The sequence below is a fragment of the Sciurus carolinensis genome, chromosome 1, assembly GCF_902686445.1.
Source record: "Sciurus carolinensis chromosome 1, mSciCar1.2, whole genome shotgun sequence".
In the NCBI taxonomy this organism is placed as follows: Eukaryota; Metazoa; Chordata; class Mammalia; order Rodentia; family Sciuridae; genus Sciurus; species Sciurus carolinensis.
Genome location: NC_062213.1, coordinates 167,465,694 through 167,492,692, shown reverse-complemented (window position 1 = coordinate 167,492,692; position 26,999 = coordinate 167,465,694). Strand labels below are relative to the sequence as shown.

The 26,999-nt window shown below is 37.7% G+C and overlaps 1 protein-coding gene across 1 annotated transcript in view; it reads left to right on the top strand.

Moving 5' to 3' along the window:
- Positions 1-26,999, top strand: part of Zyg11b (zyg-11 family member B, cell cycle regulator) — a 61,372-nt gene that overhangs the window by 22,720 nt on the left and 11,653 nt on the right. The window contains exons 3-12 of the mRNA XM_047549983.1: positions 2,373-3,127; positions 6,909-7,049; positions 9,686-9,862; positions 14,866-14,930; positions 21,219-21,318; positions 21,571-21,621; positions 22,976-23,137; positions 23,248-23,295; positions 26,512-26,709; positions 26,829-26,881. Of these exons, the coding sequence (XP_047405939.1) occupies positions 2,373-3,127; positions 6,909-7,049; positions 9,686-9,862; positions 14,866-14,930; positions 21,219-21,318; positions 21,571-21,621; positions 22,976-23,137; positions 23,248-23,295; positions 26,512-26,709; positions 26,829-26,881 (1,750 nt within the window). The remainder of the gene's footprint in view (positions 1-2,372; positions 3,128-6,908; positions 7,050-9,685; positions 9,863-14,865; positions 14,931-21,218; positions 21,319-21,570; positions 21,622-22,975; positions 23,138-23,247; positions 23,296-26,511; positions 26,710-26,828; positions 26,882-26,999) is intronic.

Sequence of the window (26,999 nt, the reverse complement as noted above, 5' to 3'; positions counted from 1 at the left end):
ACCATTTTGGGAGAAGGTGGTTTCCTTACTGTTGAGCAACTATGAAAATCTTAACTTTTCACCACTTCAGTAAGAAGGGGTGGAGGACCTCATTACTGCCTGATGGGTGTCAAAGTCCGTGTTCCCCAGATGGTATCCACTGACTTCATAAGGGTACAGGTAGCACCTGGCTCCCTAGGGAACTTCCTCTAATACCTCCCTTGTGGTGAGGTTGTGGTAAGTACTTTATAGCGTAGAAAGTGAAAATCTAGTCTCCTTTGGCATTTGCTGGCACACATGGAAGTTTGGAGTCAGTTTTTTTTTTTTTTTTTTTCTCCCTGTGACCTTGGTTGAAGAGCAGGAGCAGTTACTGTCCAAAAATTTCCTGTTTTGCTAAGGTGCTCCTTTTCTGTTCCCTCCTAGAGTAACCAGATTTTTTTTGAACTTTGTGCTCATTGCCTTTTCTGAGTTGCTGGTTTCTTCAACTTTAGGTCTGAGATATGTGACCAGAAAAACACCCAGGAACTCTACTCTGTTGTTCCATGGGTCCCAAGGTCCCTAGCTGACCTGCTTTCGTCTCTTCATTTTCATTGATCTACCCCTGCTTCCCTTTTCCAGCCTCATTTCTTATATCCCCATTTGCATACTTATATCCCCAGAAATGCACACATTATCACTCACATCTAGGTTTTCACCTATGTTCTTCTTTCCTTCTTTTTATCTCATGGGTATAGATGTTTCTTTGCAAAGGTTTTTTTTTTTTCCTTAATTTTAACTAACAATAATTAAGTGGCAAAATCCATTAAAGAACAGTGCTCCCTTTAAAAAAATTCTTTTTTTTTTTTTTTTTTTTTTTTTTTGCAGTGCTGGGAATTGAACTCCAGGCCTTATACTTGCAAGGCAAGCACTCTACCAACTGAGCTATCTCCCCAGCCCTAAAAAAATTCTTTAGTTCTAGTTTGAGGATGGCTGGCTGGCAACCTGAGCTACATTTTTAATATGGGATAGCGGAGGTGCCACTTAGAGTTCTCTTGACTACAGGCTACTTATTTATCTTGTCCAGCTGCTCATTTACCCCAACTCTTCTTAGACTACCTTCTAATGGCATGACTGTTACTTATTTCACAGTAGATGTTGTTTAATTGACATGATATTTTGAGATATGGCTCCAAAGTATCTATTGATTGATAGGCAGGCAAATCTCTAAGGGAACTCAAGAAATTAATGTCTCTGTTTGCATTCATCTGACAATGAGGGTCTGTAACTGCTAGACCTTCTTAATAAGGTTTTGGGTGTAACTAGTAGTATAAATATACCAATTATAGGCATTATATATGAGCTAAATATGTGTTTGTTTAATAACATGTTGCATTACTTTAAAGAATAGGCTAGAAATGTGTTGGTAACAAATCAAGTACCTTAGCCAATGGTTAAACCTAATGCTTGTAACCCCAGTGGCTGAGGCAGGAGGATCTTGAGTTCAAAGCCAGCCTCAGCAAAACCGAGGAGCTAAGCAACTCAGTGAGACCCTGTCTCTAAATAAAATACAAAATAGGGCTGGGGATCTAGCTCAGTGGTCAAGTGACTCTGAATTCAATCCCTGGTACTCTGCAAAAAAAAAAAAAAAAAAAAAAAAGTTTAAGCCTTACTCATGGTACATAAACTCTGCAAGTTCATTGAGAGTTTTGTTCCATGGTCTCCTTAGTATCCAAACTTTACCTTCACAAATTTACACTCTATTTACTTTTTTGGTACTGGGGATTTAATCCAGGGGTACTTAACCACTGAGTTACATCCCCAGCCCTTTTTATTTTTTATTTTGAGACAGGATCTCACTAAGTTGTTTCGAGTCTTGCTAAATTCCTGAGGCTGGCCTTGAACCTGTGATCCTTCTGCCTCAGTCTCCCAAGTTGCTGGAATTACCAGCATGTGGCACTGTGCCCACCAAATTTAGTTCTTTAGAACTTGAAACCTTCTCATTTGCCATAGCAGGAGAAGCTAGCATGAAAAATCATGCACTGGGTCTCAGGTGCTTCAGCTTATACACCATTGGCCAGAACTTGAACACGGCCCCTCCTAAGTCCAAGGGAGGACGGATAAATATAGCTGTTGGTCTATGGTCCAGAAATGTGAGGTGAACCAGGTGTTGATAAATATCAGTAGTGTCTACCACAGTCCTCAATCTGCCACTTGCTAGCTCCATGATCTTGGAAAGCCTCTTTCTGAGGCCTATTTTAGTCATTTTGTAAATTGTAGACAATAATATCCTCATCTCACTGAATTATATCAAATGAGATATGGTTGAATGGGAGCACATTGGAAATGTAAAGTATGAAAATTTTAGCTCTTCTTAACTGTTCTTTGAAGTTAAAATTCTGCTTGTTTTCCACCAGGTCTACTGAATGATGGAACCGTGGGTATTTTTAGAGGCAACCAGATGCGTTTAAAGCGAGCTTGCATTCGCAAGGCAAAGATCTCTGCTGTTGCCTTCCGGAAAGCCTTCTGCCACCACAAGTTAGTGGAACTTGATGCCACAGGTGTGAATGCTGACATCACCATTACAGACATTATCAGTGGACTTGGCAGTAATAAATGGATCCAGCAAAATCTCCAGTGCTTAGTGCTGAACTCATTAACTCTCTCCCTTGAGGATCCCTATGAGCGGTGCTTCAGCCGGCTTTCTGGCCTTCGAGCTCTAAGCATCACCAATGTTCTCTTTTACAATGAAGACCTGGCTGAAGTTGCCTCATTGCCAAGATTAGAGAGTCTGGATATTTCTAACACCTCAATCACAGACATCACTGCCCTACTGGCCTGCAAAGACCGACTCAAATCTCTAACCATGCACCACTTGAAATGTTTAAAAATGACAACTACTCAGATATTGGATGTTGTTCGGGAACTAAAACATCTGAATCATCTTGATATCTCAGATGATAAACAGTTTACATCAGACATAGCTCTTCGCTTACTAGAACAAAAGGATATCCTACCCAATCTTGTCTCTCTGGATGTTTCTGGGAGAAAGCATGTGACAGATAAAGCTGTTGAAGCCTTTATACAACAACGGCCCAGTATGCAGTTTGTAGGTTTGCTGGCCACTGATGCTGGTTACTCTGAATTTCTCACAGGCGAAGGGCATTTGAAGGTTAGATCTTAAAAATGTATTATTTTTGTCAAGCTGACCTGTGTCTTGGTGGTATAAGACCCTATTAAGATGACTGTCTGACATATGAAATAGGGTATTGTATAGTAAAGCTTACTTTAGAGTCAGAGGCCTAATATAAAGCCCAGCTTTCTTGCTTCATGACCCAGAGTGAACTGTAGTATAACTTCTCTGTTTCTATTTCTTTTTTTTTGTAAAATAGATGCCATTCTAACTTGCAGAATTCTTCTGAAGATTAATAATTGTAATTGTGAGCCAGGGAAAACTGCTCACACCTGTAATCCCAGCTACTTGGGAGGCTGAGGCAGAAGGATTGCAAATTGGAGGCTAGCCTTGGCAATATAGTGAGACTCTGTCTCATAAAACGAAGTAGAAAAAGTTGGGGATGAAGCTCAGTGGTAGAGTATCACTGGATTTAATCCCAAATTTTACCAAAAGAATACAAAATAGGAAAAAAAAAAAAAAAAAAGCAAATAGTAGGTCCTGGATAAACATTAGGTCTTATTGTGATAATGTTTATATATTTTGAACCATATCAATATACCATCCCTAATGGATCACTTCAGTGAAACCAAGAATACCTCTTATTGAATTGAATATTAAAGGTAAATTAAGTTCTCTGAGGAAATCTCCATTGTAGAGTGGGAATTTTTCTTTGGGGGTGTGGTACTGGGAATTGAATTCAGGGGTACTCTACCACTGAATTATATTGCAAATCCTTTTCTATTTTTATTAGAAAAATAGAGACAGGGTATTGTTAAATTGCCCGTGCTGGTCTCAAACTTGTAATCCTCCTGCTTTAGCTTTCTGAGTTGCTGGAATTACAGGTTTGCACCACTATGCCTGGAAGAAGAGGCAGAAGGATGGCAAATTTGAGGCCAGCCTCTGCAATTTAGCAAGATCCTATTTCAAAAATAAAAAGGAAAAAGGGCTGGGGATATAGCTCACTGGTAGAGCACTCCTGGATTGAATTCCCAGTTTGAAAAAAAAAAAAAAAAAAGCTTCAGTACAGTTACATGAAGTACTACAAGAAAATTTGTCCATTTTTCTCTGGTGAGATGGTGAGTGCATAGAGTCCCAGCTACAGGCTGGGGGTATGGCATAGTGGTAGAGCATGTGCCTCGTTTGAGGTCCTGGCTTCAATCCCCAGCACTGAAAAAAAAATTCTTAGTATATAAAGAAAATTTGTTCTGAGTGTGTTAGAACTTAGTTTTAATCCATATATTAGTAAGGCTAAATTTAGCGGCTAAGAATCGTTTCTCTATTTTAAATGGTTTGAAAGATACTTTTTTTGTGGTACTGGGGATTGAACCCAGAGGTACTTAACCACTGAGTCACATCCCCAGTCCTTTTTAGTGTTTTAATTTTGAGACAGAGTCTTGCTGAGTTGCTGAGACTGGCCTTGAACTTGAAATCCTCTTGCTTCAGCCTCCCAAGTTGCTGAGATTACAGGCAGGTGCCTCCATGCCTAGTGATACTTATTTTTTGATCTAGCAAATGAAATTGATTAAAGATGATTATAGTTTTAAGAACCAGTTTACATGATTTGAGGATTTATCAGTGGCTAGAGAAGTTGATCACTGAATAAAATATGAAATTATTTAGTTTTTAATATTCAAGTTATTTAAAGTTCTTTAATTTTATATTCAAATGTAACTTGAGGTTGTGTTTCATATGTGAAGTTTACAAAGTAGTTTAAACCAATCAAATATAAATAAATAAAGTCCAGCTGAAATTTTTGTTCTATATTTTAACTTCTTACAATCTTTTTCATTTCACATTTCAGTGTGTTTCTGAACCTACAAGAAAAAATTCAGGGTGATTCAAAATGAACTGAACAAATAAAAATTTTACCACTGCTTATTTATGTGAATATGTAGTCAAAATCAATTTGTTTGTGTGTGTATGATGCATAAATAGAAACTCTTAAAAACCATTTTGTAGCTTGGTGTGGTGGTATATACCTATAATCCCAGTGTCCCAGGAGACTGAAACAGGAGGATCACTTGTTTGAGGCTACCCTCAGCAGTTTAGTGAGACTGAATCTCAAAATGAAAAGGACTGAGGATATAGCTTAGTGGTAAAGCACCCTGTATTAAATCCCTAGTACCGAAAACATGAAAAGGACTGAGGATATAGCTTAGTGGTAAAGCACCCTGTATTAAATCCCTAGTACCGAAAACAAACTAAGTAAATAAATAAATGATAACAAAAGGATTGTGGGTATAGCATGCCCCTGGGTTCAATTTCCAAATGTGTTAAAAAAAAAAAAAAAACACAGAAACTTCCATTGTTTCTGTAATCTTAAAAATTCTCATTGTGTACCCATGTGTCACTTGGCATATATCAGTGTTGTAGTCTAATTCATTTTAGACCTTTGTGATATATCATTACAATGGTTGAAATGTCAGCCATGATACATTCTATCATTTCTTCAAAGCTGCATTTTTCTAGTATGAATATTACATATATAAAACTTAGTTACTGAGTTTAAGTATTGGATTATTTTTGTTGTCATTATGTTTAATGCTATTGCCAAAAATTGTTATTTCTTTTCTGTTATATTAATAGTTATTGGAGCTCAATACATAGATCTATTAATTCACTGGGGAGTATGGTGATATTTTAGTCATTTCTTTTTCATTTACTAGTTGGATTACTTTTACAAGAGCCACTTCCTGTTATTTATATTTGGTAACCCAGTAGTACCTGAATCATAGTTAAAATAAGTATGTTAACTTGTATAAATGGAAAATTCCTATATACATTTAATTTTGAACAGACCTTTTAGCTTGAAAAATCTGGGAAATTAATAAATTTGTTTGATGAATACCTATCGAGTGCTTATTTTGAGCTAAACATAATGCTAGTCATTGGGGCACAGTGGTGAATGGGTCAGTCTAGTTGGAAGATAATAGCTATGAAAGAGATGATTTAGATCAGTGAGCCAGGGAAGGTCTCTCTAAAGTGATTGAGTTAGGAAGGATAAGTAGAAATTAGTCAAGCAAAGAGAGAATGTTTCCATTAGAGTGTACATTAGAGTGTACATTCAGTTAGAGTGTACATTATTTATAATGGTGCTTTGCTGAGAAAGAGCTTAGCTTAATGAAAAATCAGAAAAAAGGGCTGATACTGCTATAACATTGTGAGCTAGTGGGAAAGAGTTAACACTAAAAGGCAGGTAAGTGGGCTGGGAGTTTAGGCCAGTGGTAGATTGCCTAGCATGCATGAGATGCATGAGGCCCTGGATTCAATCCCCGCACCCCCTCCCCATCCTGCATGGTGGCACATACTTGTAATCCCAGCTACTTCTGGAGGCTGAGGCAGGAGGATCACAAGTTCCAGGCCTTGGTAATTTAACAAGACCCTGTGTCAAAAAATAAATAAATAAAAAATAAAAATCTGAAGGAGATAGTTTAGTGGTAAAGTGCCCTTGAGTTTAATCCTCAATACTACAAAAAGAGGCAGATATGAGCCTCATAACATGGTAACGACCTTATAAATAGTGTTCAATATCTTGCGATTTATTTTAGGTACAGCACAGAAAATTTTATCTATAGGTTTATGCTAGGTTCTGAGCCTATTTAAAATACATTTTGTTAGGATGACTATTCAGGATGGATGGGTTGGAAAGTAATAATTCCCTTTCGTTTCAAGTCTTACATGACTATCCTGGATGCCATCTTTACAATGGTTGTTTAGATAGAGAAATGTAGAGAGTTGAAAAGAAGTCTGAAAGTTAATCTTTTGGTTGTGTTCAAAGGTGTCTGGAGAGGCCAACGAAACTCAGATTGCAGAAGCACTGAAGCGGTACAGTGAACGGGCATTTTTTGTCCGAGAAGCTCTATTTCACCTTTTTAGCCTGACTCATGTGATGGAAAAAACCAAACCAGAAATTTTAAAGGTAAGACTAAGAAAAGAATTTTGAAAAATTTGAAACTATATCCCTGGTAGAGAGGATTTTATAAGAAAATTTGCATTTATTCTTTAATGTTTATTTATAACAGAATTAATGACCTGTGATTTCAGTTATTAGCTATAAATGAAAGAGAAGATAGCCGCCTAGTGTTATTGAAGTTTTATAGAGGTCTTATTAATAAATATAAATGCTTTGCAGTGCATATTCAACTGCCTAAAACTAGACACCACCCTGATATTTTATCACTAGTTCTAGTAAAAAATGAAAGTAAGCTGGGCACTATGGTCCATGCCTGTAATCCCAATGATGAGAGGCTGATGCAGGAGAATTGAAGCCAACTTCAGCAACTTAGAAGTTCCTAAGCAACTTAGCAGAACCCTGTCTCAAAATAAAAAAATAAAAAGGGCTGGGGATGTGACTCAGAGGTTAAGGGTCCCTGGATTCACTTCCTGGTATCCCCTCCTCCACCTGGTTCCCTCCCCCAAATGAAAGTATACGACTAGAATCAGTACACTGCATTTTATATTAGCCCTGTATTGCTTACCATTTAAGAGTTTTTTTAGAAATACAATATGAAAATTTCTTAATGTATTTTTTATGCCGTTTTCCCATGCAATTTAGTAAGACCCTTTCTAAAAATGAAAAATCAAAAGGACTAGGGATGTAGCCCAGTGGTAGAGCTTCTAATCCCTAGTACCAAAAAACTGAAAAATCCACATTTGTGGCTGGGCATGGTAGGTAGTACAAGCCTGTAAACCCAGTGACTTGGGAAACCGAGACAGAAGATAGCAAGTTTAAGGCCAGCCTGGGCAACTTAGCAAGACCCAATCTTCAAATAAACACTGAAAAGACTGTGAGTATATGTCAGAATTGGAGTATTCAGTTCTCCAATACTGTTATAAAATCATATTTATGAATCCCACAAAGAAATTTAGATTTGATAGGGATAGATGGGCACATGAATCTGCATTTTAATAACCCCTAAAAATCTTTTCCTTTTTTTCTCTTCAGTACTGGAGAGTTAACCCAGGGCAGTCTACTGCTAAGCTGCATCCCCAGCTCTTTTTTATTTTGAGATAGGGTCTCACTAAGTTGCCCAAACTGGCCTCAAACTTGGGACTCTCCTGCTTCAAATCCCCAAGTACCTAGGAATACAGGTGTATGCCACCACACCTGGGAAGCCCCCAAGATATTTCTAATGCATATTCAATTCTGAAGATCAGTGAATATAGGACTGTATTATATTTAAGAACTTCTTTTAATGGGCACAACAATCCAACAACATAGATTTTATCTTCTGTTTTACAGTTTGTGAAACTGAAGGTCAGGAAGGTTAAGTAATAATAAGTCAGTGGCAAAGCCAGAACTGATTTGAACTCCTAAATATCTTAAATTTTGAAAATAGGATGTTTGGATTTCATTCCTTAGTATATTATTCTCAAAACTTGTTAGTCCCTGCATATATACCAGAGAATATTGGCACTCGGTATATGCATTGTCCTTTTTTGGACATACCCACTAATTTTTAAAAAAATATTCATTCATTTATTCATAGAATAATTTAGAAATTTAAAAATTTATGTATTTTAATGAGGAGTTTTGCTGCAAAGGATAACAAAGAAAAAAGGTTGTAATTGGCTAAATAGGGTTTTGTTTTGCTTCATTTTTTTAGGAAGTAAGAAATAGTAGCTTGTTTGTATGTTCTTATGAATGACCCAGCACAGAAAGAAAAAATTAATGTAGGAGTGAAAGATCAGCTGAAGTGATGTCTTTGAATAGAAAAGAAGGGAATGATCTAGCTTATAAATAAAGGCATCAATTTGAAAGAGAAGTCTAAAAAAATCATTTCTAGGGGCTGGTGTATGGCTCAGTGGTAGAGCACTTGCCTAGCAAGTGCGAGGCAGTGGGTTCAATTATCAATACCACATAACAAATAAAATAAAGGCATTCTATCCATCTACAACTTAAAAAAAAAGGATCATTTACAGTAGTAGTAATAAGATTGCATATGTATGTGTGTGTAGGTAAGAGGGTAACATTTAGTAGTGAAAATCTGAAGTTCTTGCCTGATTATTTCAGTTTTCTTAGTGTAGTTGAAAACAACGTCTTCCACTGATAGTGAGGAATGGGGAGGACATGGGGAGGTTAAGGAGAAAGGGAGAAAGGGAAAGGTGAGGAATAGTTGTCTAAATCAGGAGGAAGTAATTGGATTTTATTGCATTATAACTTCAGCAGCGTTCTTAAAGAGGGGAAAGTTGGGAATTGAAAGTATAGTGTGTTACTATTTTACTCCATTTAAGTCAGTGAAAATTCTTTAACTGCTTTCCATATAGTAGGTGCTATATTAGGTCTTAGATTACAAATAGATTTTATTACATGTGTAGAAAAGATTCATTTGCTCTTTAGGGAAATCTCTGGATACCAAGAATTGGATACCTGTCTTCACCAGGTGGGCAGGAACTGTTTGTGAGTAACTGCTAATATCCTAGTCTCTTTGCACATGAAGATGAAAAACATAGTTAAGACATCTTTGAAATTATTGTGGATCAATTAATTAATTTTGCTCTTTGAAAAGGGCTTTTATTTATAAGGTAAATTAAGAGAACTAATTATTTTTTCAGCTTGTAGTTACTGGAATGAGAAACCACCCTATGAATTTGCCAGTGCAACTGGCTGCAAGCGCCTGTGTATTTAATTTAACCAAGCAGGATCTTGCTGCAGGGATGCCCGTCCGACTCCTGGCTGATGTAACCCATTTGTTGCTCAAAGCGATGGAACATTTTCCCAATCACCAGCAGGTAAGCTCATATGAATTTCCCTTCAAATAATCCTTCTAGCTTCTCCTTTTACCCATCTTCACCTCCATGTAGTTCAATTTAATAAACAGAGGCTGGAAGCTCAAATACCTTGTGGTGTGACTGGGTGTAGGACAGTATAGAAGTGAACAAGTGAAGTGTACATTCCATCCTTAGAGTTTTTGATCCATATATTGGGGGAAATAGTGCAAACCATACAAAACTCACCTTCACCTAGATCGTGAGTTTTGATAATTTCAACAAATAGGCATGGAGGATTTATTCTGGGTTAGGCACTATCAAATACTGAGATACAGAAATGAGTAGGAGAGCTGGGTGTAGTGGAGCATACTTGTAATATCAGTGGCTTGGGAGGCTGAGGCAGGAGGATCACAAGGTTAAAGCCAGTCTCAGTGATTTAGTGAGATCGTAAGCAACTCAGCAAGACCCTGTCTCAAAAAAAATATGAAAAAGGCCTGAGGATGTGACTCACTGGTTAAGAACCCCTAGGTTCAAACCCCCAATACAAACAAACAAAATGAGTAGGACATGTGTTTTCTTTTTCTAGTAGTATAATAGACCAAATGACATGTCTTATTCTTAGGATAAATACTAAAAATGCTACTTGAATTTAGCTCATTTGAAAATGAGCAGTGAGTGGCAAGTTAGTAAAATAATAAAAAAAAAAAACTCAGAGGCCCAAAACCAAGTAAAAATAACAGTCTTAAGCTGGTCACTGAACCATTAAAACCAGGCTCACTTATTGAGAGCTATTGCCAAGCTAGATGAAATTTAGGCTTTGTTTTTTATGGCCTCTGGAAGGCAAGTAACAGAAGAAAGATCTCAAGCATAAAGCTGTCACCTCCCTACCAAAAGGATTTACCCTTAGTAAAAGAGAGCCAAGAGTAAACCTGTTTGCTTTAAACAAGATAATAAGCCCAAAATTGATCAAGAAAAAAATGAGAAGATTCAAATTTAAAAAATTAGAATTCAGATATGGTGGTGCATACTTGTGATCCAGCTATACGGGCGGCTGAGGAAGGTTGATCACAGGTTTGAGGCCCACATAGGCAATTTTGCAAGACCCTGTCTCAAAATAAATGAAAAAAATTGGGAATGGGAATGTAATTCAGAGGTTAAATCCCTAGTACCCCAAAAAAAAAAAAAAAAAAAAAAAAAAAAAACCACAGGTTCAGTGGTTCATGCTGTAATCTCAGCAATTCAGGAGGCTGAGGCAGGAGAATCACAAATTTGACCCTTACCTAGGCAACTTGGTGAGACCCTGTCTCAAAATAAAAAATAAAAAGGGCTGGGGATGTGGCTCAGTGGTAAAGTGTCCCTAGGTTTAATCCCCAGTATTTAAATAAAGTTTTTTTTTTTAACTAAGGGACTGCTAAACACAGTGATTCCTCTCGGGGAAGTGAGAGGGAATCAAGGGGAACAAACAAATGTTGCAAATGGTGCTATTGGTGATACATTAGTTTTCTTAAACTCAGTGTTAGGTACACAGGTGTTCATTGTATTGTTATTCTTTTTTTGTTTTTAATTTTTTTAATACATATATTTTTTAGTTGGCAATGAACTTTTATTTTATTTATTTATTTATATGTGGTGCTGAGAATCGAACCCAATCCCTTGCACATGCTAGGCAAGTGATCTATGCCACTGAGCTACAACACCAGCTTGTATTGTTATTCTTTATGCACTTGTTACTCAAAGTTGTGTTCTGCTAATCAGCCATGTTGATATTGCCTTTAAGGTTTTTGGTAATACAGAATCTTAAGCCCTAAGCCACTGAATCATTCTGTAAAGATTTGCAGTTGATTTGTATGCATATAATATTTGGAAAGCACCACCTTATACTCACATACATTTAATAAATATTTTTCTGTATTCATTATTTAATAATAACATTTATAGTGATTTAATGTAGCAGGGTGTGGTGGTTCATACCTGAAGTTTCAACTAACTGGGAGGTTGAAGCAGAGGAATGCTTGAGTCCAGGAGTTCAAGGACAGCATGGGCAAGATATCAAAAGCTTGTCTCAAACAGCAAACAAACAAACAGAACTAAATGCCACAGAAACGTTAGGGAAATTAATAATTCTGTCAGCTAGATTGGTGTGTGGACAAGGGTACATGGCAAGGCTTCAAAAAGGTGGTGACATTGAAACATATCTTTTTTTTTTTTTGGTACCAAGTATTGAACCCCAGGGCAACCCTTGACCCACATCCCCAGCACTTCTTATTTATTTTTTTTGAGACAGGATCTTGCTAAGTTGCTTACAGCCTCTAAGTTGCTGAGGCTGACTTTGAACTGGCGATTCTCCTGCCTTAGCCTCCTAAGTCTCTTGGATTATAGGCATGTAATCCACTGTGCCCAGCAGAATCACATCTTGAAAACTAGATGGGATTTCACATCTGAGAAAAGCAGTGGAAGCATATGTGATTGTGCAGGCCATTCCAGGAAGGCCAAGTTGCTTGTGACCAGAGTGTAGGAAGAACAGTGTAGGGTGTGGCCAGTGATGACTAGATTGGGTGAATGCCAGTGTAGAAAATTCTTGAATACTTGCAATCTCAGACCATAGCCCCAGAACCCAAATTCCAGCTGAGAATAACTTGAAGAGTACAGCAAACATCTTACTTCTCGTTCACCTGTGGTGCTTTTCAGAGGCAGTAAGCCATATATCCACTGAAACTTTCTTCTCTACCAGTTTAAGCCGTCAGTTTGGTTAAACTTAGTGTCTTTTTATTCAATTCAGAATCTGTGTCTCTGGGCCAAATTCTTCAAATCTAGACACAGGAACACATAATGTAGCACAGTGCAGCAAGTACTGAGATATAAGTAAATACAGCATTAGCATTCTAATATGAAAAGCCAAAAATCTTCTGAAAACAAAAACATTTGACACTGACATGACAGAAAGTTTTGGATTTTGGAACATTTTGGATTCTGAATTTTCAGACTCGGAATGCTCAATTGCTAAAGTCTAAGCAAATATTTCAGAATCTGAAAAGCTTTGAAATCTAAACTATTTCTGGTACCAAACATTTCAGATTAGAGTTCTTCTACCTGTAACACTGAGGGCACAGAAGGGTTCATTTAAAAATTAAGCAGTCTTTCTCAAAGAGGTAATATCTGCCCAGAGCTGAATTATGAAGGAAAATTAGGAGTTTTCCAGGTAAAGGAGGAAAAGGAATGGGCTTTTCATGCAGAGGTAATTGGAATAGCATTATTGTCTCTATTATTTCAGTGAATCTTGTATAAATTATTGTTTATTTGAGGAGAAAAATGAAAAGAAAGGTGGCATAGTAGGCAAGGTACCTGCTACTCACTCATGTGCCAGATAATGATTCAGATTTCAAGGGAGATAATTCAGGCCAAGCCTTTCTTATCATCTTGAATACCTATAGTGAATATAGGATTTCCTGAGAAACCCTCTTAATTAATTACACTTGCACCTGACTTGTTTAGTGTCATCCACCTGGGATTTAGTACTATTTTGTCTTTTCTGTGAAATTTTTCCTATTATATAATCTCCATATTTCTTTTATGAAACAAATAAGATGTTGACATTATGTCAGTTTTTCTGTTTCTTGACTAGCTTTAAATAGCCCATTAATCTGAGTTTTGCTTTCTATGATTGAATTCTTTGTTGTCTTCTTTAGATAAGAGGTCTCCCAACTGTCTACAATGAAAACTTTCAAAATATTAAAAAGTCATTTTTCCAAATTAAAAAAAATTAATGCATACAAAATGACAACTTTTAAACCCACACCTTAAAAGTTATTATTTTGCTTCATAGAAATAACCTGAATCACCCTTACGTCATGATGGTGTACTTTTACTGGTTGGTGAATGATTCGTATTTTAATTCTTTTTTTTTTTTTTTTTTTTTTTTTTGGGTGGTACTGGGGATTGAACTCACGGCCTTGGGCTTGTAAGGCAAGAACTCTACCTACTGAGCTATATCCCCAGCCCCCCTCGTATTTTAATTTACTCTTGTTTAATTGTACTAGTATAAACTTTAAAAGATAGAGCCAAGTTTATCAGTCAGTCTTTCTTTAAATGCCAAAGTGTAAAACACTAGCCCCATATATTCTAGGTTAGAGTCAGGCTATCATGATAGCAGACTGGCTTGAATTCCTTGATGCTATGTCACAAGGTAAAATCTTCAGGCATCATTTTTGTCATCTTCTCCATTTCAGAAAACACAAAAGATAAGGGAGAGAAACTAACTGAAATTATCCTGTTTATTTTCTATTTATCATATAGTAGAAAAGGAAAAAAAAAAGTGCTGATAAATTTACATGGGCCCAATGAAAGTTAGTCTTCCAGCAATAGTCGGGCAAAGGAACTGCAGATGTGGACCAGTGGTAGTGCATTTGCCTTGCTTATACACAGACCTGGGCTAGATTTCCAGCACCACAGAAACAAAACAAAATAAAACAGATGGGCACAATGAAGGTTATAAGAAGTAACTAGTATTTCATCAATCCTCTTCCTTTTCTAATAGAGACTATCTCTAGTTAAAAGATAACAGAGCTGGCAGACATGGTGGTACATTCTTGGTGGAAGCTGATGCAGAAGGTTTCCAAGTTTGAGGCCTGCCTCAGCAATTCAGCAAGTCCCTGAGGAACTTGGTGAGACCCTGTATCAAAAGAAAAAATAAAAAAGGGATAGGGATGTAGCTCAGTGGTAAAGCACCCCTGGATTTAATCCAAGTACCCCCACTCCAAAACAAGTGGCACAGTGGCATACATCTATAATCCAGCTACGTGGGAGGCTGAGACAAGAGGATCTCAGGTTCAGGGGCATCCTAGGCAGTATGGTGAGACCCTGTCTCAAAATTTAAGGACTAGGGGTATACCTTGGTGATAGAATGTAACATGCACAAGGCCCTGGTTTCCATCCACAGGACCCCCTCTCAAAAAACTGAAAACCAAATGAACAAATAAAGAGTGATGTTTTATTTAAAATTTTTTTTTCTTCCTTTGATTCTTTAGTTACAGAAGAATTGCCTCCTTTCACTTTGCAGTGACCGGATCCTTCAGGATGTTCCATTTAACAGGCAAGTGATAGCCCTAAAACTAAAATTTGGAATTTTAGCATTCTATCTTTGGTCATTTCTTACTAGTTAGAATATCCTTGAGGTAAGATTAATTGAGTAGGTGGAATTATGGGTTACTTAACTTAAAGAATGCTCAATTTTTCTCAGATTTAATGCTTTTGACATTCACAAGAGCATATTGGCCCTTATTTTATATTTATATTTATAAAATAAATTATATTGCTTATAGTTTGCAAAGTATCCATACAATATTGTGAGCTATTAGTATTATTATCCTCATTCAAAAGATGAAGAGCCAGGATGGGCACACCTGTAATCCCAGGGACTTGGGAGACTGAAGAAGGGGATCACAAGTTCCAGGCCACCTTAGCAACTTTGTGAGACCCTGTCTCAAAATATAAAAAATGTTTAAAAAGGGCTGGAGATATAGCTCAGTGATAGAATGCCAACCAGTACTGAGTTCAATCCACAGGACTGTTAAAAAAAAGTTAAAGAAAAGAAAGAAGGCTGGGGTGTGGCTCAGTGGTAGAGTGCTTGCCTAGCACACACGAGTCACTGGGTTCGATCCTTAGCACCACATAAAAATAAAATGAAGGTATTGCGTCCACCTACAACTAAAAAAATTTTTAAAAAAAGAAAAGAAAGAAAAAGATGAAGAAACTGAGTCTTAGACTCAGACCTTCTAGTTCTTTTCTCTGTAAGAAACCTCTTTATTATTTATCATTATTCAGTATTAAATTATGGAAGAAACTTTTTAAGCAGAGGCAAATGGAAGCCATATAATTGGATTCCATTATATATAAAAGGGTCTTTTGTCTAAGTTGTAGTTTGGGAGCTCTAACAGTGATTTTTCTCCCCTTAGTTTTAGTATTTAAAACTTTCTAAAATGAAGGCATTTTGAAAAGGAAATTTATACCTTATAATTTAATGAAGCATATGTTTCTTGAGTTATGATTTTATTGAGATTTATTTATCTATTTTTGGTACTGGGAATTGAACCCCTGAGTGCTCACCCACTGAGCCACATCCCCAGCCCATTTTATATTTTATTTAGAGACAGGGTCTCCCTAAGTTGCTTAGAGCCTTATTAGGTTGCTGAACCTGGCTTTGAACTTGTGATCCTCCTGCCTCAGCTTCTCAAGCCACTGGCCTCCCAAACCACCGCACTCAGCCAAGATTTACTTTTATTTGGATAAAGAGTACACTATTACCTGGTATCACTAAGAAATGAGGTATTGCATTTATTATTGGAAGTAAATATCTATATAAAAATGTAACTCTGTCTCAGGTAGATTGCTAATTTTATTTTATAAACACTGAACCTCTATGCTGATTATTGCAATGAAGTCAAAGATAGGAAAGACATAATCACCCTCCTGAAGAAGATTAAAACTTAACCCAGGTATTGGCAAGTTTTCCTAAATAACCAAATTATAAATATTTTAGGTTGTGGGCTGTAGGGTCTCTGTTGAAAATACTTAACTCATTGTACCTCAAAAGCAACCATGGGGCTGGGGAGATAGCTCAGCTGGTAGGGTGCTTGCCTTGCAAGCACAAGGCCCGAGTTCGATCCCCAGCACCGTAAAAAAAAAAAAAAAAATTAAAAGCAACCATGAACAATATATAAACAAATGACTGTGATACGTTCTAGCAAACTTTACAAAGCAGACAGCCTGGCCCACAGGCTATAGTTTGCCTCCCTCTGTTCTAGCCAATGCATTGTGCTAGAATTGAGCTTCTTTGTGGTCTGAGGTTGTGACTGGTTCATCTCTTTGTCTCTAATGTTTATGTGGATATTTAGTGGATGGATGGATGAGTACCTAAATGAATTAACATGAGACAGAAGTTTTCATAGAAGGGATGTTGGAAAAATTCACTAGGTCCCCAAGCAAGGAAAGGAGATGATATCTGATTGATGATCATTGAAACCAAACTCATGTACACCTATAATCCCAGCTGCTCGGGAGGCTGAGGCAGGAGAATCATAAGTTTGAGGCTAACCTGGGCAACTTAGTGGGTCTCTTGCCTCAAAATAAAATGAAAGAGCTGGGGAGGTAGCTCAGATGGGGCACTTGCCTAGCATGTGCAAATCCCTGGGTTTAATTCCTAGCTCTGGAGTTAAAAAAAAACCTTATGTGAGTGATGGCACTTGAGATAATAATAATGAACATGCCAGGCACCATTCCAAAATGTTTTACATGTGCTTATTCGGTCCTTACAACAATCAGTTAGGTTGTTACTCAGAATTTTCATTTTCTAGATGAGGAAATGCACAGAAAGGCTTAATTTGTTCAAGATAATAAGATAGTAAGTAGAAGAGTCTAGATTTAAATCTAAGACTGGTAGGCTGGGGATGTGGTTCAATGGTAAAAGTGTTACCTAGCATGCAGAGGCCCTGGATTTGATCCCCAGCACTGCAAAAAATAAAATAAAAAACAAACAAAAACTATAAATCCAGACTGACTTCAGAGCCTCTACTTTTTATATCCATACTATAATTGTTTTAAAGATGAGAGATGTTAGAGTTGTTTTATGTTGTAGAAATTGCATGAAAAAAGGTACAAAGAGAGTAAATAATAATAATACTAGTAAAAATTAACATTTATCAAGAAGTTATTATGTCCCAATTTCTGTACTAAGTTGTAAGCTCGTATGTGATTTTTATTACTATTATTATTATTATTTGGAACGCTGGGGATCTAACCCTGGGCCTTGCATATGCTAGGCAAATGCTCTGTCACTGAACTATATCCCAGTCCACAACAACCTTATGGAATGTTTTTGTTACTATTTTACAGATAAAAATATCAAAGTTCAGAGGGATTATGGAATTTACCAGGGGAGTCCCAAAATTACTAAATGAGAGAACTGGTATTCAAATCCAGGCTGACTATGAACTATATGATGTTCTTAATGACTTGACTGCATTGCTTTACATGATAAAATAATTCATTTTATTATTATCATTGAGTAACTAGAATTCAAAACCTGGATTTAAAATTGATACCCTTAGCCAGGCATTGCAAGTTCAAAGCTAGCTTCATCAAGTTAACAAGGCCCTAAGCAGTTTAGCAAGATTCTGTCTCAGAATGAAAAATAAAAGTATCAGGAATGTGGCTTAGAGTTTAAGCACCTTTGGGTGCTTAGTACCCAAGTCTGTACCCTTAATCACTAAAACATATTACTTTATAATTGTGAACATGTGTTGGGATCAATGAGCAATGCATTTCACAGTAAGCATAAGATAGCCAGGAAAAAAAAAGATTTGTGCCAGGCATAGTGGTGTATGCCTATAATCCCAGCTACTTGGGAGGCTGAGGCAGGAGGATCACAAGTTCAAGGGCATCCTTGAAGGCCAGTTTAGCGAGACTCAAAATCAGAAGGGTTGGGGATGTCCCTCAGTGGTAGAGAACTTGGCTAACCTTCCTGAAACCCTGAGTTCAATTTCTAGTAATGAATTAAAAAAAAAAAAAAAAAGATTTGAAAGTATGGGACCATGCTAGAATTCTAGAATGTTGTATAGTAACAACATCATACCTAATTTCTCTGACAAATTTATTACTAACATGCAGGCACAAACTGAAGGGAGAGCAATGGAAACAGAAAACCACCTTATGAATCTATTATATAAGAATGCTGGGTTTGAGCACATCTATAATCCCAGGGACTCGGGAAGCTGAGGCAGAAGGATTGCAGGTTCAAAGTCAGCTATTGCAATTTAGTAAGGCCTTAGGAATTTAGCAAGACCCTGTCTCTAAAATTAAAATATTAAAAGGGGTGGGGATGTGACCCTATGTTCAATCCCTAGTACCAAGAAAGAAAAAAAAAAAAAAAGAATGCTGCTGTGGGCACAGTGGTACATGCCTGTAATCAGTGATTTGGGAGACTGAGACAGGTTGATTGCAAATTCTAGGCCAGCCTTACTTAGTGAGACCTTCAGCAACTTAGTGAGACCCTGTCTCAAAATGAAAAATGGAAAGGACTGGGGATGTAGCTCAGTGGTAAAGGGCCCATGGGTTAGATCCTCAGTACCAAAAAAGTAGTGCTGGTTTGGGAATGTAATAATGTAGTTCAGTGATAAGAGCTTTTGCCTAACATGCATGAAGCCCTAGATTGGGTTCCCAGTACCACACACACACACACACACACACACACACACACACAAAAAAAAACAACAACAACAACAACAATAAAGTATGCCTGCTCAGAGATGGCCTTGGGAATAAAAGGAGGTAACAGTAAATAAGGGAAGTTGCAGAACAGCATTCTATCTCTATATAATCCTTCAGCCAACATGTATTAAACAGTATTTGATAATCACTGTATTGGGTATCTGGCATAGAGGTATAAATAGGATATGGTACCTTTCCCCAAGGACCTCACAAGCCAACGGGAGGCTCTCCTGCTTTCGTCTCTTGCCCTCTAATGCTTATTCTACACATAGCTGATAGAATAATCCTGTTAAAAAATATCAGTTGGGCCTGCAGTGGCACATACCTATAATCTCAGCAACTTGAGAGCCTGAGATAGGAGAATCTCAAGTTTGAGACCAGATCAGCAATTTAGTGAGATCTTGTCTCAGAATCAAAAATAAAAATGACTGGGAATATAGCTCATTGGGAAAGCATCCCGGGATTCAATCCCCAGTACCAAAAAACAAAATGAACCATCAGTCAGTGCGTGTCATATCTCTACTCAGAAGCCTTCTATGTTTCTACATCTCATTTCAGAGAAAAAACTGATATTCCCCCCACCCATACCCCATACTATGGATTGAGCACAAGACTTCACACATGCTTGACAAATGCTCTACCACTGAACTACATCTCTTTTTAGACCTTTTAATTTTTTATTTTGCGACAAGGTCTTGCTAAGTTGACCAAGCTTGCTTCAAATTTGTGATCCTCCTGCCTCTGCCTTCTGAGTAGCTGTGATTACGGGTATGCGCCACTGTGCCCAGCAAGCTAATTCTTACTAAGACTCTCTGATCTGACTCCCCTGTTACCCACCTCTGACTTCATCTCAGAATCTTGCCCTTCTTTTCTTTGTTCTGGCCTCATTGACTTCTATGCTTTGTCTCAAAACCTCCAGGAATATCACACTTCATGTCCATGTATTTCCTATTCCCTCTGCCTGGAGTGCTTTCCCTTTTACATTAGTGTGACTTGCTCTCTTACTTCTTCAAAAGATTCAAAAGGCTTTACTTACTAAGTGACCAGAAATAAAATTTCACCTTTTTTTTTTTTTTAACTTTATAAAAAGTATAGAGGTTTATTTAGATCACAGTTTAAGGGCATGGTACCTGACTGGTCTCTGATAAAGGCATCAATGCAGATGATATCACAGTGGTGATAAAATTTCACCATTTTATATCTTCTCTTTCTCTGCTTATTATTTTCTGTAGCATATGCCATACCATATATTTTATTTATTTATCTGATTTATTGTCTTTTTTCTTCTCCCTAGATATAAAATCTATGAGAAGCAGGATTTCTTTTTTTTCTTTTTTCTTTGTTCACTGCTCTGTCTCCACCAGGAACACTCTGGAACAAAGCAGATTTTCAGTAAATGTTTGTGAATTAATGTTCCTATTGTTTCTATGTGCTATAGGAGCCCAGAAAAATGCTTAAATTAAAACTATGGTGTAGGTGGGCATTGTGGCACATTCCTATAATCCCAGCTAGAGAGACTTAAAGACAAGAGGATCACAAGTTTGAGACCAGACTCAGCAATTTATTGAGACCCTAAGCAACTTAGTGAAACCCTGTCTCAAAATAAAAAATAAAAAAGGGGCTAGGGATATGGCTCAGTGGTACAGCACTCCTGGGTTAAATCCCCAGCACCAAAAAAATAAATAAATAAAAAAATTTTAAAACCTATGGTATAGAAATATAAAATAGGTGATAGTTCTAGAAGATGAAAGGTAGTTTTGATCATATTTTCCAAACTTTCTTTTTTTTTAGTTGTAAATGGATATAATGCCTTTTTTTTTTAATTTATTTTAATGTGGTGCTGAGGATCGAACCCAGTGCCTCACACATGCTAGGCAAGCACTCTGCCACTGAGCCACAGCCCCAGCCTCCAAACTCTTAATTCTTTACACAATGTCAGGATTAATAAGTCATCATCTTAAAAACATTAAGTGTAATTGTTTATTTTCTGTCAGTTAAGAGGAATTTTCTCTTTCTGATCTCACCTTCTTCAGTTATATTTCAGTTTCCAGCCAGAGCCCTGAAACTAAACATGGATCTCCAGAATTAACTCATGAAACCCTCTGTGTGTTTTCAGGTTTGAAGCAGCCAAGCTTGTCATGCAGTGGCTCTGCAACCATGAGGATCAAAATATGCAAAGGATGGCAGTTGCTATCATTTCTATCCTGGCTGCCAAGGTACCTGAACTCCTGCTGAATAATTTTCTATAGGAAGTTATGTCCCATTATAGTTACTATCTGTCCCATCTGTGTCCTAGAAATATCAATAAACCTCTTGACCAGCCTACTTATTCAAGCTGCATTAAATATTGCAGAATTCCAAGCTGGTCAGATATTTGAATCTAGCCTTAGAATCTGTTATAATAAATGGTAGTAAACTCACTCACACTTAGTTTTTGAACATTTACTTTGTATTATGCTTGCTTGTAGCTTTCTACAGAACAAACTGCACAACTTGGTGCTGAGCTCTTCATTGTCAGGGTAAGCTCATTATCTCCTCTCTGCAGTCTACTATATAGTATGCATTTTTCTAATTTTCAGGCACTGTTTTGAATCTTCTGACTATATACACATACATATGTATGTACACATGTGCGTGTGTTTTTCTGGTATTGGGTTTGAACCCAGTGATGCTCTACCACTGAGCTGTATCCCCAGCTCTCTTTATTTTGAGACGGGGACTCACTAAGTTGTCTAGGCTGGTCTGGAACTTGAGATCCTCCTTGCCTCATCCTCTGGAGTAGTTAGGATTATAAGTGTGCACCACCATGCCTAGCTTGGTTCTAGGGATTGAATCCAGAGCTTTATTCATGCTAGGCAAGTGGTCATCTACTGAACTACACCCTCAGCCTCTGTATTTTTAAAATAATTATTTTTATTACTTTTTTAAAAAAATGTATTCATTTCTTTTCAAGAAGTAACTTCATACCTTAATAGATGGAAAAAGTCCTGAGTAAGATGACATAGGTTCTAATTTGCAATCTCATTTTGTGAATTTAAGCAAATTACTTGAACCTTTGGGGCCTATCTAAGCATTAAGATTCTATCTAGTTGGGTGTGGTGGCACATGCTTGTAATTTCAGTGGCTTGGGAAGCTGAGGCAAAAGAATTGCAAGTTCAAAACCAGCCCTAGCAACTTAGTGAGATACTGCCTCAAAATAAAAAATAAAAAGGACTGGGAATGTGGCTTAGTGGTAAAGTGTCCAGGGTTCAATCCCTGGTACAAAAAAAAAAAAAAAAAAAAAAACGAAACCCTGTCTAGACCAGTGTGAAACCCTGTAAGCCCAGTGACTCAGGAGACTGAGGCAGAAGGATTGCAGGTTTGAGGACCAACAGTTTAGGAAACCCTGACTCAAAATAAAAAATAAAAAAGGGCTGAATGTAACTTAGTGGTAGAATGGCCCAGGATTCAATCCTGTCTAGGAACTAGGCTTGGTGGGGTGCACCTATAATCCCAGCTACTTGGGACACTAAGGCAGGAGGATCACAAGTTCAAAGCCAGTATGGGCACTTCAGAGAAACCCTGTCTCAAAATGTTTACAAAAGGGCTGGGACTGGGCTGGGGCTGGGCATAGTGGTATGCCCCATTATCTCAACAACTTCAGAGGCTGAGGCAGGAGGATTTCAAGTTCAAGGCCAACCTGGGTATCTTAGTGAGACCCTCTCTCGAAATGAAAAATAAAAAGGTTTAGGGATATAGCTCAGTTTTGGAGCACTTTCCTAGAATGTGTGAGACCCTGGGTTTAATCCAAAACACCAAAAACAAAAACAAACCACACACACAAATTATAATGACAATTCAATAATAAAAAGTTAATTGTTTTATTTCTTTTAGCAACTTCTTCAAATAGTGAAGCAGAAAACCAACCAAAATTCAGTGGATACTACATTGAAGTTTACTTTGAGTGCACTTTGGAACCTCACTGATGAATCCCCAACCACTTGCAGACACTTTATTGAAAACCAAGGCTTAGAACTTTTCATGAGAGTTCTAGAGGTTAGAATGAGAACTTGGTCTACTGTTTTAACATTGATTTACTTATTTAAGCATTTATTTATTGGATTTGGTTCTTTGGGTAATTACAGGTTTCCCTTTCTTTTTTACAGTCTTTTCCAACTGAGTCATCCATTCAACAGAAAGTTCTAGGACTTTTGGTAAGATATAAACATTTCCTGTTAAGTTCTAAACTCTTATTTTCTTCTGAGGGAATACATTGAAAGTTGCTGCTGAATGGGGGATGGGAACACACACCTGTAATCCCAGTACTCAGAAGGCTGAGGCAGGAGAATTCCAAATTCAAAGCCAATCTGGGCAATTTAGCAAAACCTTATCTCAAAATAAAAAATATAGATTCTTCTGTCTATCCTACTCACTTTTGTCTATCCTCCTGGCTTTCCACTCTCTCTAGCACGCACCCTTTCTTTTCCTTTCTCTTTTCCTCTCATTTTCTCTCTTACCCTGCAGGGAGACACTCTATTTGCTTAATAAACTCCCTTATGTGATTTCCCGTCCGGCGTGGTTCCATGGAAATTCCCTTACAGTGGTGCCGTGACTCGGATCTGACTCCCCAGTGCCCCTGGACAAGGCTACACCTTCCATTCTGCCCAGTCGCTCTGCTCTGCATTTATCACCGGACTTCAGGTTGAAGCACCCATCCCCAGATGCCTGTACAACCTACTCTTCCCAACTGGACTTCTACCATGAACCCCTCAATTTACCCGATTTCTAAAAAGGGAACTCCAAACTGCTTGCCCCACGCTGCCCCCTTCAAGCTCGAGGAAGCCAGATGGGTCATCACCCCCTTTCTCTACAGCAGTGAAGGAGTTCCTAGAATTAGAGGGGTAAATAAATTCAGAATTGGGGACAGGCAGTTAGTGTAGAAATAGGGGATCAGTCAAATCGAGGAAATGAAGTCCATGAAAACAATCTGCCTTTGGAAGTCTGGAAGGAGAATGGACTTTCTACATCTCACCTGCAAAACCAGCCCCAGTCACTTAGGCAGGAAGGAGAGAGAAGGCTTCGGAAAAACTGGAGAGCAAAAGATTTTCTTATAAAAAAAGAAATGGGGGAATGTAATGTATAAAGCTGCTCCCCCGCCCATCAGGTATAGTCTTTGTCCCCACCTCCCAACCACTTGTCAATCTGTGAACAGCCTAGCTAGCTATTGGTTCATCAGTCAGCTTATAAGTATCCTTCTCCGATATTGGTCCCCTGTTAGCCCGGCGGAATTCAACTGTTTTACTGTAGCTTCCCCGCCATCTTTTCCATTCTTCTTCTGTCTGTCCTACTCACTTTTCTCTATCCTCCTGGCTTTCCACTCTCTCTAGCGCACTCCCTTTCTTTTCCTTTCTCTTTTCCTCTCTTACCCTGTAGGGAGACACTGTTTGCTTAATAAACTCCCTTATGTGAAGGAAAAAAAAAAAAAAAAAAATATATATATATATATATATATATAAAGGTCTGGGATTTAGCTCAGTGGTGGAACACCTCAGGTATAATCCCTAGTACTGCAAAAAGATAGAGGAATTCATATTTCTCATGTTCATTCTTTCTCTCTCTTCTCTTCCCCTCTCTCCTTTCTGTCATTCTCTCCTCTCTTTACTCTCTTTGCCTGCAGAACTTAGCATTGAATCCAGGATTTTGAGTATGCTGGGTAGCAAGTAATCTATCATTAAGCTATACCCCCATCCCTTTTTTGAATTTTATTTTGAGACAGGGTCTCACTTGGTTGCCCAGGCTAACTTTGAACCTGCAGTCCTCCTGCATCACCCTCTGAGTATGAAATTACCACAAATTTAGCAATTTTTGTTTGTTTTTTATAATGCTGGGAATTGAACCCAGGCTGGGCCTCATGCATGCTAAGCAAGTACTCTGCCACTGAACCACTTCCCTTTCTTACATATTTACTTTTTTCTTCTTATGTTTCTATTTTCATTTCATCTTGGGTAATACTTATAATAGCTCTTTTAAATCTTTGCCAAAAGTGTTGTGTATTTCAAATGGAGACCTTAATTCTACCCTGACAGATTCTTGACTTTACACAGCAGAAAGGAATTTCAGAATGTGTCAATAAGAGGCATAAGCAGAGGTTTATTTAGGAAAGTGAGGAGATTTATTCAGGAAAGCAACAATACAGCAGGATATGCACTCAAAGAACAGGGAGGGTGGTTACTCAAGAGTGAGATGCTAGTGGGGCATGCTGGAGCATACCTGTAATCCCAGTGGACTCAGGAGGCTGAGGCAGGAAGATTGCAAGTTCAAGGACAAGTTTCAGCAATTTAGTGAGGCCCTAAGCAACTTAGTGAGACCCTGTCTCAAAATAAAAAATAAAATGGACTGGGGATGTGGCTCAGTGGTTAAGTACCCCTGGGTTCAATCCCTGATACAAAAAAAAAAAAAAAAAAATGTGCTTTTAGGGTCTTAGGTTTCTTTTAAAGGAAACTTTGTAAGTGGTGAGCATCAGCCTAATGAGCTCCATTCTTTTGATCAAGGAGTCAGTCTGGGTGGTCTAGTTCTTTTCAGAATCTTTAGGTTGAATTATCTAGTGAATAGATAATACGCAGCTGCACCCATGTAATAGCTTAACATTCTCTCTCTCTCTAGGCTTCTTTTCATCTGTCTATACATTCTGTAAACTGAAAGATATATAGGTTCTATTTAACTGGATTTACAGTACTCTAAAATTTATTGGACCTTTTAAATTCAGGTCTGGAGGAAAACAGGCCTAGGAAGTGAAGGTGAGGGTGTTCGTGGAGGTTTTATTTATTTATTTATTTATTTTAACATTTTTAATTGTAGATGGACACAATACTTTTACTGCATTTATTTATTTATTGTTATGTGATGCTGAGGATCAAACCTACTGCCTCACACATGCTAGGCAAGGTCTCTACCACTGAGCCATAACCCCAGCCCCTCATGGAGGTTTTAGATTTAAAATTATAGTCCCTTTTTTCTTCCTTTGTCTCCTTTCTACCCATCCTTCTTTCTTCTATTCTAACTCAGCCCCATGACATTTCACTCCATATCATATAATTAGTCAGCCGAAGATTTGAGGGAACCTCTATACAACTGTGTCTGTCTCTGTGTATGTGTCTGACTCTTGATATTCTCTCTGTCTTTCCTTTCCAATACTCTGGTCTACAAAATTTTGCAGCTTGGCCACCCTGAACTATAATTTCTGCCTTCTTAACTCAACAAAACTGCAAGGTTCTCTTTGGGTTTATTGTAATCTGGAAACTGCCCTATTTGAATACTTTTCTCTCAGAAGTTACCTTTTGGCATCGTTTGTTGTCCAGTGTCTGAAGACAGTTCCTTTAACCATTTAGTATATGTATTACATTAATTTTTAGATTTTCTTTTTTTCCCAGAACAATATTGCTGAAGTACAAGAATTGCATTCTGAATTAATGTGGAAGGATTTTATAGATCACATTAGTAGTCTCCTACACAGTGTTGAAGTAGAAGTCAGTTACTTTGCAGCTGGAATTATTGCCCACTTAATATCAAGAGGAGAACAAGCTTGGACATTAAGCCGTAGCCAGAGGAATTCTCTTCTTGATGACTTGGTAGGGTCATTTTTCATTTTCTGGAAAAATACATACTGGTTAAGCTATCAGATATTTATAATGTAATAATTGTGATATTAATAAGTATTATAATTTTTTCTGTGTCTTGTGTCTTCTAGCATTCAGCTATTTTGAAATGGCCAACTCCAGAGTGTGAAATGGTAGCATACAGGTAATTAACATGATGATAAAAGTCCAGTGGGGGGTTGGAAATACAGCTCAATTGGTAGAGTATTTGCCTAGCATGCCTGAGGCCCTGTGTTATATCCACAGCACCACACACACACACA